Genomic DNA, 15,523 nt, shown 5'->3' with positions numbered 1-15,523 from the left:
ACCGGCGGAAGATGTACAATATCAGCACCGAACGTCAAATGACACCACTCTTCGTCCTTTTCATCAAGATCATCATGCATCAAGCTTGTCGACGTTTAGTTCAACCTCGGTGGAATATAGAAAATAAAGTTCGTGGATGTTCGGGACCATGTAAACCACAGTACTTGATAAAGACTTTTTTTACACTACATGGCTTACACATGTTTATCTTGCAACTCATCACATTGTCTAGATCCGTTGCTTATATGACGAACGAGTGGAAGCCAAAATTGACTATTGTAAATATTCTGTATTATGTGTGTGCTAGTACTATTATGAAACTCTCTCAGGATTGTAGATTGTTGAAGTAAGAACAACTCCCAGAACGCCTTTCCCTTTTCTTTCCACGTAAAGCTACTATTGGCACCACATCTGAACAGGAATATCAGTGACTTGATCCAAGACACTAAAGTCCATGCCCCACTGTCTGAAGCTGACAACAATCATATCAAACTGTTGAAGCTCCTCCTTGACCCAGTCAGCATCATCCAATCGTGGAATATCTGGTACAGCAGCTTGCTTGACCAAGGAATCCGCAAAGTGAACATCAATTTCAAGCCTCTGCAGTTCCTTGGCCAGTTGTAGGCCAGGTGAGTTGACAAGATGGTCCTGTCCAGCCTTGAAGCCCATTCCAACAACCAGAACCCTCTTTGTCATATCGATTCCAGAGTCGCGGCGTTGGAGCTTCCCACCTCCCATGAGTTCGTTGACAATTTTCTTGGCCATGTTGGCGGGTCGCTTGCTCATCTTGTCGGCACAAGCTTGGAGGAGGGGAAACTCGCAATTTGAGAGGAGGTAGTATGGGTTGACGGGGATGCAGTGGCCACCAACACCGAGACTGGGAGTGTAGGGCATGTAACCGAAGGGCTTAGTAGCAGCTGCATCTGCAACCTCAAAAGGGTTGACGCTAAGACCCTGGCAGGCATCGGCCATCTCATTGGCGAAGGCAATACACATCATCCGTTGGCAGTTCTCGTAGAGCTTGCACATTTCAGCAACTTCGGGCTTAGAGACAGGGACAATTCTGTCAAAAACTCGACCGTAGAGGCGGACAACAGCGTCTAGAGACCCAGGGATGACATCATCAAGACCGGAAACAACCTTGGGGATGGATTTCATAGGAGGCTCAGTTCGACCGGGGTCAATACGCTTATGTATGTTAGCATGTATTCATGGCGGGACAGAATCAGTAGCTGAGCTTACCTCAGGAGACATTCCAGCGAAGAGACCCTTGGCTTTTGCAATGGGACCAAGGAGCTGACGAGTCATACCAACAGCCACTGAGCTCTCAATAACGATGGTGCATCCAGGACGAGCCCATTGCTCAACTTGGTACAGAGCACTTTGTAGGTAAGACAGGTCAATAGTCTTGTCAGACCGGAGTAGAGTAGGAACAGAGATGAGGAAGTGAGTAGCGTTGGCAAGATCAGACTCATTGGAGGTGAAAGACACGTTGGGTCGAGCTCTGAACTCCCCACGCAGAAACTCAAGTCGGTTCTCGCTGATGTCAAAACCCATGACCTCATACTTGGAAGAGAAAGAGTCTACAAGACCTGTACCCACGAAACCGACGCCGATCACTGCGACAAGTGGAGTAGCTTCAGTGGGTGTGATCATGGTCTTAGCGGATGATGTCTTGGTTGCTTGACGCTTGGACTCAGTGGGAAGGACCCTGTGAAGGGCGGGCCTTTGGATGAGGTTGGCAGAGAAAGGCATTGTGAAGGATGAGAGGAGAGATGATATGTTGGAAAAGTTGTTGTATTCAGATAAGATGAGATGAGATGAGATGAGTGATGAGATTGATATTATCGTGTACGATCCGATCTTCTTATAGATGAAGTCTCGACACTGAAAGCAAAGAGAAGAACTCTCTTCAAGTTTCTCACTATTGCAGCTTGATACTAATTGAGAGCGTAATCCGGATTTTTCGACAGCAAAGTTCCTTACAACAAGTCTAGACTCAGTAGTGTAAACTACGCTGATGGTGCAGCTAAAACGTATTGACCAAGTATCAGAGAGAGGGTCTTCATATTGATTAGGCTTATTGAGATTCACACATACCTGCGGTGCCTCCCGCAGCCACCGCTACTCAATTGCCGCCCGCAATTATTCTTCGGGCAGGCACGGTCCTCCTCCGGAAGTAAACACGGGAGGTATAAGGAATGTGGTCTGAGACTTGTCTATCCAATCCTGTTACATGCCGGCCCTGGTGGCACTAGCCATAGAGTAAACTTGACAGTGCGTCTCGCTATAGGGTGAGCTTCTACAAATATTTGTTTTGTGTCGTCGAGAGTCTCCCGAAGAGGAAATAACGGCGGCGTGATGATTTGAGAAATAGCTTGCAAGGAGACACTAACTCGGGAGTTTCCATGCCATATTATCTCGAGATGCGTCATGAGGTCAACACTTCATTACTTCGTCTTTGTAATACCTCCTCCAGTGGGAACATTTGAAATGTACGATTGTCATATTGACAAAATAAGAACCAGAATAAATTCAACAACAACTAGACTATAAACAGCCATTTCAATTTAAGCGAGCAAACGCCAAGTGCTTAATTGCTTTCACATGGCATGATCGGTGGGCTAGTCCCTGGAGTAATACTGTCTTAAATCGTCTGCCAAGATCCATAACACTCTTTAATCCACAAAGATCGACATCATGGACCCATCGCAGACAGTTCACATTGTTCCCCCCACCCAATGATGGGTTGGTGCAACGTAAGGCATGCCCTTTCCGGGCATGGGTCAGCCACTTATCACATACCTCACTAAACTGATCAGTCAACTTGCCATGCGAGGCGGATGGGAACAGTAAACGGGGATCATCGAAGCGTTGGTGGGTGTCATTCAAACCGTGCCTGTTGATCACAGGAAAGCTGGGTCCAGGTTGAGCTTGGTTATGTGATCGACATGGTCCCTCGTATGATTAAAGGTCTGGGTTCTTTTTGCCATGTGCTTGAGGTCGGTTCCAGATTGTTGGGAGATGTTGCCAAGAATTGGACCTGGTACCTGCGTCAAAACCTGGAAATGGGAACAACGTCTGCCTTCAGCGTCTACAGTCACAGCTAAAGCGCACATATGATTCAACCACCTCTGAGTCAGACCAGATCTGGGTATTCTCCGAGATCTCTTAACTCTGACGCCTTTCCTTTTACGCGGCATTAATTGACTAAAATCTCCGAGTTCTGCACAGACTGGCTCCAACTCAGAGCATTTCCCACACCAAAAAGTGCGCAAAGACTAAATGGTATCAACACAGACCAAGCCAGGTCTTCAGTAGCTAGTGATTCCAGGACTTGGTCACGACCAAGTCCATTCCCTTCCCACATGTTTGTTAAGCGAGCTATTTAGTCGGTGGATAAAAAAACGGGATGGCACACGGCACAACAAGCCCATTCCGGACAGCCACAGGAATGCAGACTCCGCTTCAACTATACAACCTATGAGCAATAAAAAGTGATGAGCAATTCTGGGTCTTTCTCGACGATGCATCGAATTTTCCTTAGAATTTCTATTCATGGTTATGATCATCCATGTGTGAGCGGGGAGTGAGTAGCTAGAACGCACGAGAGTAGTGGGAGACGAAAATGAACGCTTCGGCCAACTGCTCGGACGAGGGACTGGAATTTGGAAGGCTATGCTTGAACGTGATAAAAATCTGATAGATCAGACCTTGAACACTATGAGCACAATATCTGTTCTAACGACTTTCTTGCTTCCGAAGACCTCGAACTTGGGTTGTCCTTCTTCCTTTCCTCCTCCCCCAAGTTGTGAGTCGTTTGTCTTACACTCATTCATTTTTCTGAGACAATCCTCTATCATGGCCACTTTCAATGTACGGCCTAGAAGTGCCCTCTACTCTTTCGAGACGAAGAAGGCATACTTCGACAATGACTTTGCCGACTTAAAGAAGACCATCAACGCTTCTACTATTCACGAAGATGAACACCCACTCGTCGACCGTCATAGATCATGGCAAAATGCTTCTTTCTCGTCCACAGCTGAGACAGTTATTGGCGATGACGAGCCTGAACCACTCAAGAAAGATTACTTTACATTACATGTCCAGAACCCCTTACCACCAAAGATCATCGATGAGCCGCTATTCCCTTCCTCTACAAAAAACATCACTCCTTTGTTCAACCTCAAAGTCAAGCCTACACGAGATCCCCTCCATGCAGTCACCATCGAAGAAGATGATGACAACATTTGTCCCCTTGAGCAAGACCCCAAGAAGGCCAGCCCTACTGTCTTAGTTACTGAGAATTCTTCACAAGCTGGACCCACGCATGCCAACGACACTATCGAGACATGTGATTACCCCGAAATTGAAGACCCTGTCGATCCAGCGCGGATCCTTTCCAAAAGGGATCTACGCAACCAAAGAGTGGCGTTTATGGGCATAATCGTCATTATCAATATCTGCATGGCCATCACTGCATTGTTCGGAAAGAAAAGCAAGCTTGTATTTATTGTTGTCCTCTTTGTTAAAAGCAAAGACTTCTTGTCGGCTATCCTATCTCCTACAGGGATGATCTACCGTACTATCTACGAGAAGTTCTACCCACCCGCGCCTGTCAGCCGACGGTGGATTCTTTCCCTTATTCCTGCTTACTCCGAAAGTGAGGAGCAGATCGTCAAGACAATTTTCTCCCTGCGGGACAACGGTGTTGATCCTCATCGGCAAGTCATGGTTGTCATTCTAGACGGGAATCCTCGTGACGTGCGATCACACATGACTCGCCTGGTTCGCGAGTTCCAACGCCCATATGTATCCCTCAAATGGAAGAAGGGTGTTTTGAACATACTCGCTGGTTTCATGGAAGACGTCCCTGTCATTGTCATTGAGAAGGTCAAAAACGCTGGTAAGAAGGACTCTCTTGTCCTCTGCCATGATCTCTTCAACTACCCTCGCGAGAACTGCCCTTTATATACACAGCTTCTACGGAAGGAGATGTGGGATGAGATTCTGCCCGAGTTGACCAAGGGCGAGGAGTTTAACGGATTTGATATGGTGTTTTGCACAGATGCCGATTCAACTATTCACAAGGGTGCTGTAGCACTCCTCGCTAATGCTCTTGCACGGGACAAGGATGCTATCGCGGCTTGTGGTCTCGTGTTGGTCGAGCTGGAACCAGGATACGAGTGGTCATTCTGGAATCTCTATCAACAATTTCAGGTAAGCACAACTGAAGATTGAGAGCCAACATTTTTGCTGACCTTTTCATTAGTACACATTCGGACAATACGTCAGAAGGCGAGCTGAAGGCTTTGTTGGTAAAGTCACTTGTCTACCTGGTTGTATTACCATGATGGCTGTGAGACCAGAAATGGCTGGTGCAATCCGCAAGTACTCTGAGCCTGTGACTGCTGAACTGGTCATCCATCACCAAGTCCAATATCTCGTAAGTTAATACTGCCCTATAGCCTTGCTCCACGTACACTAACTCAATGAAGGGTACCGACCGAAGACTTACCTACTCCATGCTCTCTCAGGGTCAACATCTTCGAACACTTTTTGTCCCTGATGCCGTCAGCGAAACGGTAGCTCCACAATCTCTCTTTCACTACCTAAGTCAACGGCGTCGATGGGGCTCCAACGCTTACTTCAACAATTACTTTTATCTTGCTGGCGAGAAGATGATCCCCATCACTCGTATTGCTGCCTCTATCGAGGTCATCCGTTTGAGTCTTGTGTACTATCGCATTCTCAACACTGCACTTTTCATTGCTAGCTGCGTTCGTCACATCACAGCTCTCAAATTGGTCCCTATGCTGGTTGTCGGCCAACTACCTTCACTATGGTTCTTTTGTTCAATACTCCTTGAGACCCCACTGCGCAAACGAGGACATAAACTTCTCATTGGATATCTTATTAACAAATGTGTTTCGCCTTTTATGAGCGTTATTATCTTTACAAAAGTTGCTACAAATCTGGGTAGCCAAGTGTGGGGTGTATCAGGAGTCACGGCCTCATCAGCACCTCCTCCTACGGCTACGCCTGGAGACGAAGAGGTAGAAAAGAAGGTGGCGACAGATGCACTTGATGCAGCTGAAAGAGGAGAGGTTGGTATCTTGTTGAAACAAGATGAAAATGGGGGACTGACAAAACCAGAGCGTGCTCGTCTAAGGGATGAGCGCGTTGACATTGAGTAGACTACTATACTATTAGAATATTAGACCTAGATTATATCAAGACAATGTTTAATACATATCTACAATCTGAATTTAGTCAAATCTGTGATATAAGGTCACTTCCGTGTTCATTTAGCGTATGATCAACCGTCATAGAGGAGCGGTTGTTGATCGTGAGATTGCACCCAAATAGACTCCAAACAGGCCTGCCTCGATGACTGAATTTTTGTAAACAATTTTATGATTGCTTGCTATCCATTCTGGAACTCTATCACTGACCTTTTCCCTCGCTCTGTGGCTAAAAATCATAGTAGGTAAAGTTCAAAGAAGCAACCTTATTCTCACACATACAAGGTACCTGCTCGGCTGTTAGCTTTTATTTCCTTCATTCACCATAAACTAAAGAACATTTGACCAAAACGACAAGCTTTTAGCTCATCTGCCCAGTTCCCTTATCAGCCGCGATTCTTTTGAGCACAAAATACCAAGAACCTTGAACCAATTCAAGATGAATTAAAGTTGCTCGTTAACATATTTCACTGTGCTCTCAGTGGCCAAGCCTTTTGTTGCTCAGGTCTGGGCTCACTTTAGACTGCAGTCACTGAAAACAATCATTAACCTAGCGCAGAAGTCATGATCCAGGCCCTTGGAACTCGCATCATCGGCAAAGTTCATTTCTTGGCAGCGGCTCTGGTATGAACAAAGACCTTTGCATGCGGCAACTAAACCCTACGCCAAGTAAACTACGATGGCCAAGATCTTTCAGTGAGCAACGATCAAAACCTACTTGCAAGGTGTTAAATCATATTTTCCTCGTCCAAAAAAGCGACTGATATCACCCCAAGCGGCGCCTGCCGAATAGTGCCACCCCGGACCGATAGTTTCTAGCTCAGCCATATCCGGACGGACATTCCAGAGCCGTGCTAAGAGTAAACACTAGAACCGCCTTTTAGTAAGTTTCCCTAAAGTAGTTATTCATCGGTGCAGAACTCTCTGAGTTTGTCTCGTCTGTTATAGCCTCTTCTCTCTCGTCTCAATCAAGCATTCCTTTTCTCATTTCCCAAACTGACTAGCATTATCCGCACAAGAGTTATATAATACCTTGCGCCGACACAACAGAACAAAGTCTACGACTCTGGGACCGATATCTTTGCGTTTACGGACTTTCTTTCCAATGCCACTTCCTCGGCAGTGCTTTCCCCGCTGTGCAATTCTTATTGTTGTGGGCTGTTTTGTCATCGTCGTTGTTACCTGTGGTACATACTTCAATTTGAGCAAAAGGCACAGTCACTCGTTCGACTGGACGACAATTGTGAGCGATCGCGGAGATGTTCTTCCTGATTTTAGCTTTGCTGGGTACCACAACTCGGCGATAATATTGCCCAACAGGCCTGGTGCCAACATTACACTGGTTTTCAACAGTAGCATTGCTGACGTGAAGCCTCTGATACAAGAGGCTATTGATAGTCTCGCATCTTCAGGTGGCGGGACTGTTGTTCTGCCTGAAGGTAGATGGCCCATGACTGCAGGCATCAATGTCACTAGTGGAGTTGTTGTCGCTGGAGCTGGAGACAACAAAACGGTTCTGGTCTTACAAGAGCGCCCGTCGCAATCAGTCTTCACCCTTGGCACACCTATCAATACTACAAGGCCTCGGTATGGTTTCAGATCAAGCATCACCAACCAGTATCTACCAATCGGCTCCTCGTCTGTCGAGGTTATTGACGGCGCTGGATTTGCTGCTGATCAGCTGGTTTATGTCTCTCGAAATGCATCAGAAGCGTGGATCAGAGATAACGGAATGGATGGTCTCATCCGAGACGATGCTCAACAGACATGGATACCAGTAAGTAACTGCCGTATCTAAGGAAGAATCACCAACTAACTTGCAGCAGGTGGACAAGAGAATATTGTCACCCAACCAGATCAGCAGCGTCTATGGCACAAATATTACTCTCAGGATTCCTTTGACGGACAATCTTGACTCCGACTATGTCCAGCCTGAATTGATAGTCTATACTCCGCCGTATGTCAATGAAGAGATTGGTATACAAGATCTTGGGATTGAAGTCCCCGACACGTGCTCGGGCGCACCACTTAATGATAAAACGTGCAACTCTGCTGCTGTTTATTTCCCTTCTTGGACTGTTGACAGTTGGGCCAGTGGACTATCCCTAAAAGGATTCAACAAATTCTTCCAAGTGGACCAAGATGCCTCTCGCATCACCATTCAGAATTCCACTATGGACCGTGATCGAGATATTCAAGGGGCTGCTCTTCCGTTTGACATCTTAATACAAAGCTCTCAGGTTTTGATACAAGACTGTTCACAAGTTGGAATATCATCGGCAAGATGTTTTACTGTCAGTACAGGGTCCTTGACACCTGGTCCGAACGCTGTTTTGCGTCACAAGGCCAAATCTGATGTTCAAACTATATATCCACATCAGAGATGGGCGCAGGGATTGTTGGTGGAAGATAGCTCCGTGAAAACTTTATTTGTAGACAGGGGCATCGAAGGCTCAGGTCATGGGTGGTCTATCAATGGTGGCGTGGGGTGGAACCTTGATGGGAGTGTCGACTTCGAGTCGCCGCCGCTTGGTATCAATTGGTGTATCGGTTGTGGAGGAAATGGTCGTGATCCGAAAGGGAATGCGACATTCATAGATTCAGGTAAAAGAGTCGAACCTCGGAGCCTATTCATGGCTCAGCTGGAAGAGCGAGGCATTTACAGATATGACGATGAGGATGGGCAAACTGACGAGTAGGATTTTTGATCGACATCACTCATAAGAATAGACTCAAGAGCCTCACGCAAACGCCTAGCAGGAGTGACTTTCTACGTGATATACAATGCTTGTGTTTATTTCTTTTATTTTCTTTCCTCCTAGTCCTGCGGGTTAATTGTTCGCTACTCCCTCCATCCGGGTCATGTCACAGAGTGCACAAAGCCCGTTCTCACTTGCAGATTCTGAACCCAAAACTGACGTAGATAAATGCGTTGTAATGGTTAATTATTACGAATGTCGCATTACTCAATTGATAATATTCTTCCGAAAATCTAGAATTCTTCATTACTAGTAACTATTTACTCTTGATATCATGATCGTTAAGCTAACACTTCTACTCATCTCCTGTATATCTCACATTATAGTCTTCTAAGCGTGAGAGATCTGAACCTGGTCCTTAGGGTCTTGCATGGCCTGCTCAACAAAGACCTTGTGCCACTTGCCGGTGCAGAGGAGGTAAGTGGTCTCCTTGACACCAGCCCAGTTCTCCCTCACGATGTCCATGGTGGGTCGCGAGAAGACAACATCGATCTCTTCCAGAGTTTTGTTCTTGGTCTCAGGCATAAAGAAGATTTGGTAGATCTCACCAACGAACGCAATACCACCGTAAAAGCCAAGAGCCAGACCAGTCTTGCCCATAGCCTCCTGCATGGCGGCGAAGTTATAGGTGACAATGAAAGATGCGAGGAAGAGAAGAGCATCGGAGGTTGTCATTCCGTAGCTACGAAGATGGGTAGGGAAACTCTCACTAGGAATGACCCAGGTGAGACAGGCGTAGGAACCGAAGAAGCCCATGTAGAGGATAAGACCGGTCAGGTAAAGGCCCTCAACAGTCATTAGCTGAGTGGCGACATCGAATTGGTAGCTGACACCAATGAGGACCAGACCGATGAAGAAACCGGGAAGCATGGTAATAGCCCAGAAACGACGACCAAATCGTTCCATGAGGAAGATGGCAGGAATGGTACCGATAAGGAGAGATCCACCACCAACAAGAGACATGTAGTTGGCCTTCTCCTTGTCGAAACCAATTTGGTTCATCAGAACAGACATGTAGTACATGATGGCGTTGACACCAGTCAATTGACCAAGAAGAATCATGATGTTGGAGTAGACAAGAGCACGACGGGCGCGAGGCTCGGTGAAGAGGTCCATCCATGGGAAGCGACGGTTCTTGGCTCCCTCGACAACGGCGGTCTCTTCTTGGATGACGGAAGCGCTCATGACGTAGAACTCCTCTCGTGACTCGCGATCCTCGATACCACGGATGCGCTTCCAGACCTTATAGGCGTCGAGGTGGCGCTTCTGGTGGATGAGGAAACGGGGACTCTCAGGAAGGAAGAGCATGCCGAAGAACATAATGGTGGAGAAAACAAGAGATGAGCCGAGGATGTATCGCCAGTTGCCAGGAACCTTGAGGAAGATGGCACCGACAGCGTATCCAAGCACCTCACCAAGGGCAATGTTGAATTGGTAGAGCGAGACCAAGTTTCCTCGGATCCTTCGCTCAACAGTCTCAGCGACGTAGACAGGGACAGTACCACCCTCGAGACCGACACCAAGACCTAGGATGACACGTGAGGAGACAATCATACCTGACCAGTTAGTACCAAGAAGCATATAGGGATAGTAAAGGTATCTTACCAAAGTTGATAGAACCAGCCTCTAGAGCGGCGCCGATAGTGTATAGAATAATAGAAATAATGATGGCTCCCTTTCTTCCAAAGTACTCGTTCGCAGGGGACAGCAAAAGCGCACCACCCACAGCACCAAGGGGCATACCAGAGTTAACGAGACTGTTCTGTCTCTCGTTCAGACCGAGATCGTCAGGCAGGAACAGGTTTGCACCACTGATAAGAGACTGGTCAAGGCCTGAGAGGAGGCCACCCATAGAGGCAAAAGCGACAAGGAGCCATGTGAAGTGCTTGGGGTTGGCAAATTGGACTTGGAAGAAACCAGTTTCCAGACCACCAGCTTCATCAAGCTGACGCTCCATATCGTCAATGAGGTCGTCAATTTCGCGACCGCCACGGCCGGCGACCTCGAGAGCCTCGAATTCAGCCTTTTCATGACCCATGGCCTTCTTGATCTCGTCCTTCTCGCGATCGACCGTCGCGGTCGAGTTCTGTCGACTCTGCTCCATGATGAATAATATGTATATCCTCAAGCGAGTCTAATAAAAAGGAAGAATTATGTATAAAATTGTTGCATGTGAGTGAGATACACCAGAGTCTTGGTTCAGTTCTAGAGACATGATGATCCGGAGCCCCCAGGTTCTTATATGTGGTTCTGCATGTAACCCACGTTCATCCTTCGCCAACCCACTTTTCTTCCCAAACCTGGAGATTCCGTCTCCAGAGAGTCAGTCATTAGACTTTTCTGGAGAGTGGGCAGGCTTTGTTTCGCCATGGGGCACCGCAAATGCAAACTCCATAACTTTGATGGATTGTGGTGACGGTAGCACCGAGAGACTGGCCGGCAAGGCTCCATCGAGAGATGCCGTCTGAACCGATTTGGGTGGAGCTTCATTTTGTCATTTGGTTGGGCATCATTTGCGCGATCAACGAGCGTTGTAACGGTCTAAGAAGAATGCAACGGCCGTAGCATGCTTTTCCAAGTTAGCTGACTCGAAAGGCGACCGTTGATTGCCATCGGACCATTCGATTACAAGGAAGGATTTTCTACTGTCTTCTCGGACCGGCGGAAGAAACCAATCAAATGGTCTTTCACTCATTTCTGGACATCCACTCTCACAATTCCCGTCAAAGATCTACAGGCACTAGAGACGGGTTTACTTTGTTCCTCTTCTAGAAAGCTTCTAAGTGTAAGCCTTTACGTCACCAGAAAAGCCGTTTATCCGCCAGGTTACCAGGTTCATTGTGAGAAAGCCGGTTGACCGTCGCCCTGGTGGTCGTCTGTTGAATATTGCCTCTCCACTGTTGAGATATCCAGTTTACGATGAGCTGCTTAATGCATGAGTTGTGAGGAGTCCAAGCTCTGATCAAATTCACGTACTCTGGGTGGCATGACTGCTCCTGCACACATGGTGAGATGTAAACCATTATGCATTTTTTGCTTGGTCTCAATAATTTACCATTATTCCCGTGCCAAGTCGTAAGCTCGTGGCAGACTAGACTCGCGCCCACTTGACGCGACCACTAAACCCCTGGCTTATCGTCATGATTCAGCCGCATCTCTTGGCTGAAAATCTTTGAAGGATGATATGAATTAAAGATGGGACTACCGTATGGCTGAGTTTTTGTACAAGTGATTATTGAGTCCTCCGATGGAATTTGACACACGTTTTCGTAGAAGTTATCAATCTATTTTACTAGTTTAGGAAGGAAGGAAAATAGAACTGCTGTTCATTGACAGTAAGCTGTTGTGGTAGAATGGAACGCGTTGCAAACACGCTCTGCGGTTGATGATCGCGTGTCCGAAAAAGTAGGGAGAGATGGATCCGATTGCACCACAAACCCACAAATCAACCTTAACATCCCCCATGAACGAGTTTTCGTGGGGATATGCTCATCACCACTTTTCTCTCAATTGGATATGTCAATGGTTGGCCAAATGTTTTGAACATCGGCCCGATATTAAGAAAAGGCAGATGACTGCGTCCAAAACTCCACAATCGCGTCTATCACGGAAGGATACGGGCCTGAGTACAACTTCATCTGCCCCGTTAACATGTTATTTTCCGGAGAACGAGTATATCACGGGACCACTCTGACCCCCGCGATTCTGGGTAAAGGGCCGATTTCATCCCCGGAAACAACCAAGAAACCCCCAATTTTTAGTCCCAGCAAGGATTATCAGGCAGAGACTTAATGACTGCCCATTCTGTGGGATGTAAATTGTAGGTAATGAGTAGACCGGTCGTGCCATGCTTTGGTATAAAAGTGAAACTAAGTTAGTCATGCAATGAATCTACGGCTAGATTCGGAACCGATGTTGACATCCCTGGCCTTCTTTTAGGGCACGCGAGCTGGAGCTTATACTGCTTTGGGTAGTAATAAGAGCTGGCTGATGGGCCCACTGCTAACAAGACAGAAAATATCTGCTTTCCATTGAGCATTGACTGATCAGTTCGTCGTTTCTTGACATGAAAATCTCGTACAATTGTGGGGACATAAACTCAGAACGGGATCTGCAAATTTGCTAAAGACGTAATGAATATTGTCAACCTTCATAGCAGTCAAGAACTGTGTCGTGTCGAAATAGAACAGAGCCTCAAGCTGAACTCCTCGCCTTAGAGATCCCGCAAGCCACTGCCGCATCTCATCTTGAGCCTCATCAGCCCTACCGGATCTTTTCATCTTGGCCACTTCACTAAGCCTTCTTGGCTCTGCCCCTAGTTTCCTTAATCCCGACGCCAAGGATGAAGCCAAGGCGCAGAACTGTGCAAATACCCGTAACCACAACACTGAACCAATCTTCCCATCTCCAACTTGAAAGCGCAAGGTTTCCTTCCATCTTCATACCGAGGTAAATGGCCGTGAGCATGGTGAAATCAGCTGGCAAAAGGCAACCCTCAAACATCTTCCAGATATTGACATCGTGGGTATACCGCAACAATGTGCACATGAGGATCAGATACGACGTGCCCATGCCGCCGATCTGGTACAGATAAGGCGAAAAGTGTGTGTCAAGTGGGTAATCGACGAAGAATGCTTGCATAGCGAGCTTGTGGTCAAGGAAGTTTACCCACATTCCTATCAAGGTCAGGGCAGGGTCTACCCAGAGAAACCAGAGACTGTAGATAGGATGGATTTTATCAGTGATGGCCATTTTGCTGACTGTCGGATCTATTGGAAAAACTAAAACGCGAGTACCATGTAATAACAGATATAGAGTATAACAAGATCAAGCCAACGAAGGAGCTTCTTATAGCTGTTGCACAATGTCAGCAATGTCAGATTTGCCGTCAGCTTATGCGTCAGCATGACTCCTTTGAGCCTATCACCAAACGAACACCGAATCATCGTGATTGGTCTCCCCTCATTGTGCCAAGAAAGGCAATCATGTTTTGGTTCGAATTCCCAGGAAGATAGAATGCGGGGAATTGAGACTTTTGGTCAATCCATGGGCACGATCATCAATCCGAACTAACATTTAAGACTTCGTGACCGATGATGGATCCAGAGAGACGTTGAGTTGATTCGTACTCAGCCTTGGACGCGTCTCTACGTAATAGCCATTAGGCCGCTTCCCCATGTCACATATGAACAAGGTTTTCATTTATCCGAGAACGGCTTGTTGTGTTCACTCGGATCATGTCAGCCTGGGGGTTTATCCGCTATCTCTACCTGCCACAATTCGAGCTAGTACGAATACACACAAGCTCTAACAAAGCGTGATACAAGCGGGATTAATGGATGGGCAACCGTTCACACCTACAATGACTCCTGCCTGATTGCCATTGTGATTATAGACAGACATTGGGCCACTCACCGTAGCACCAGTGCCGCCCCATTTCCGATACTGTTGACAACTTGTTCAAAATTTTCCTGAAACTGCTGCGTGTTTCTGCCACCAGTCTCCTTCCAGTCGATGTCCTTGTTCGCCACAAAGGTAATGGAACCGGAGGCGAGAGTAGACGCTCATTCGTAGCATCGAGCTACATCTCAACTATTGCTTTCAATTGTCGCTGGGATGGGCTTAACCATCTTCTACCAAGACATTGCAGTAGTCAGTGGCCTTTTCCGCCGAGTCTGACGGGATTAGTCCGTTGCCAGCGATCGAGAAACAGAATACGACCAGTACAGTCACAATAGTAAAGATGTAGCGCATGTTAAGTTTTAAGATGATGGAATAAAATTTGATAGGGATGAGCTATAAGTTGTGGCAGGCAAAGGGGGCATCTTCATAATCAACGACTCCTATTTGAAAACTCAAATTTACACTGTTTGCAGACACTCAATCTATGATGTCAAGCCTCCAAATGCTCAACTCTGTCGAGACAAGGAATACACCGGGACCTCACGTTCTTTTAAATTTACAGAGTTGGATATCACAAACAGGTTTTGGCGAAGTCGTCGTGACAGGCCAGTGACAGCAATTGGCGAGACTTTGCTAGGATTCAAATCCCTTCTTTTCGCTGATACCATACATAACACACACTATGAGATCCTATAAAGGGAGACACTGATTCTGATGTACTTGCCGTAGCGCGGCTGATATCTAGCCTATACATTGTGGGTTCAAAAGAGGCCTCCCCAGCAGACAGAAACATTTAGTTATTCCACTTTGGTTCTGGACTTTTACAAGTTAGCTCACTGTATTAGAAAGTGATTTCTCGGAGTTCACTGGATCGCTGTGACGAGCAGATTTGAAATACTGATCTATGAAATCTGCGCAGACAGTCTAGCGACAGAGCAAAAAGAAATAAAACGCAGTAGAATTAAAGTACGTTCATCAAAACCATATCACCCACTACTCAAAACACGTCCAAATTGCTACTAAATATAAGTTGTGGCAGAGGCTACGGTCCATTCCCACTACCACTCTATACAGACCAGTCTTCTCATGTGACGGGCGAATGAAAGACAGTAAAGT

At 46.7% G+C, this 15,523-nt stretch overlaps 5 protein-coding genes across 5 annotated transcripts; 2 read left to right on the top strand and 3 right to left on the bottom strand.

The window, feature by feature from the left end:
- Nucleotides 1-396: 396 nt before the first annotated feature.
- EDB82DRAFT_555279 (uncharacterized protein) lies at nucleotides 397-1,755 on the bottom strand (the record flags this gene model as incomplete). Its single annotated transcript, XM_025734585.1, has 2 exons — nucleotides 397-1,188; nucleotides 1,243-1,755. The coding sequence occupies 2 exons, from the start codon at nucleotides 1,753-1,755 to the stop codon at nucleotides 397-399; spliced, it is 1,305 nt and encodes a 434-aa protein (XP_025585377.1).
- Nucleotides 1,756-3,861: 2,106 nt separating this feature from the next.
- Nucleotides 3,862-6,250, top strand: EDB82DRAFT_445019 (chitin synthase-domain-containing protein; the record flags this gene model as incomplete). The annotated part of the gene is made up of 3 exons (XM_025734584.2): nucleotides 3,862-5,220; nucleotides 5,273-5,446; nucleotides 5,499-6,250. The coding sequence occupies 3 exons, from the start codon at nucleotides 3,862-3,864 to the stop codon at nucleotides 6,195-6,197; spliced, it is 2,232 nt and encodes a 743-aa protein (XP_025585376.1). The 3' UTR covers nucleotides 6,198-6,250.
- A 1,100-nt stretch (nucleotides 6,251-7,350) lies between these two features.
- On the top strand, nucleotides 7,351-8,952 carry EDB82DRAFT_460857 (uncharacterized protein; the record flags this gene model as incomplete). Its single annotated transcript, XM_025734583.2, has 2 exons — nucleotides 7,351-8,022; nucleotides 8,072-8,952. The coding sequence occupies 2 exons, from the start codon at nucleotides 7,351-7,353 to the stop codon at nucleotides 8,942-8,944; spliced, it is 1,545 nt and encodes a 514-aa protein (XP_025585375.2). The 3' UTR covers nucleotides 8,945-8,952.
- A 242-nt stretch (nucleotides 8,953-9,194) lies between these two features.
- Nucleotides 9,195-11,316, bottom strand: EDB82DRAFT_167441 (uncharacterized protein). The gene is made up of 2 exons (XM_025734582.2): nucleotides 10,610-11,316; nucleotides 9,195-10,560 (listed from the first exon to the last, which is right to left on the bottom strand). Exons 1-2 carry the CDS (start codon nucleotides 11,106-11,108, stop codon nucleotides 9,335-9,337), a joined length of 1,725 nt encoding a protein of 574 aa, XP_025585374.1. The 5' UTR covers nucleotides 11,109-11,316; the 3' UTR covers nucleotides 9,195-9,334.
- A 1,775-nt stretch (nucleotides 11,317-13,091) lies between these two features.
- On the bottom strand, nucleotides 13,092-14,107 carry EDB82DRAFT_167435 (uncharacterized protein). The gene has a single exon (XM_025734581.2). The coding sequence runs from the start codon at nucleotides 13,754-13,756 to the stop codon at nucleotides 13,298-13,300; it is 459 nt and encodes a 152-aa protein (XP_025585373.1). The 5' UTR covers nucleotides 13,757-14,107; the 3' UTR covers nucleotides 13,092-13,297.
- Between the last annotated feature and the right edge of the window lie 1,416 nt (nucleotides 14,108-15,523).

The sequence above is a fragment of the Fusarium venenatum genome (assembly GCF_020744135.1).
Source record: "Fusarium venenatum strain MPI-CAGE-CH-0201 chromosome Unknown EDB82scaffold_2, whole genome shotgun sequence".
Lineage (NCBI taxonomy): Eukaryota > Fungi > Ascomycota > Sordariomycetes > Hypocreales > Nectriaceae > Fusarium > Fusarium venenatum.
Note: the sequence above shows the minus strand (reverse complement) of the source record. Positions and strands in the feature narration are given on the sequence as shown.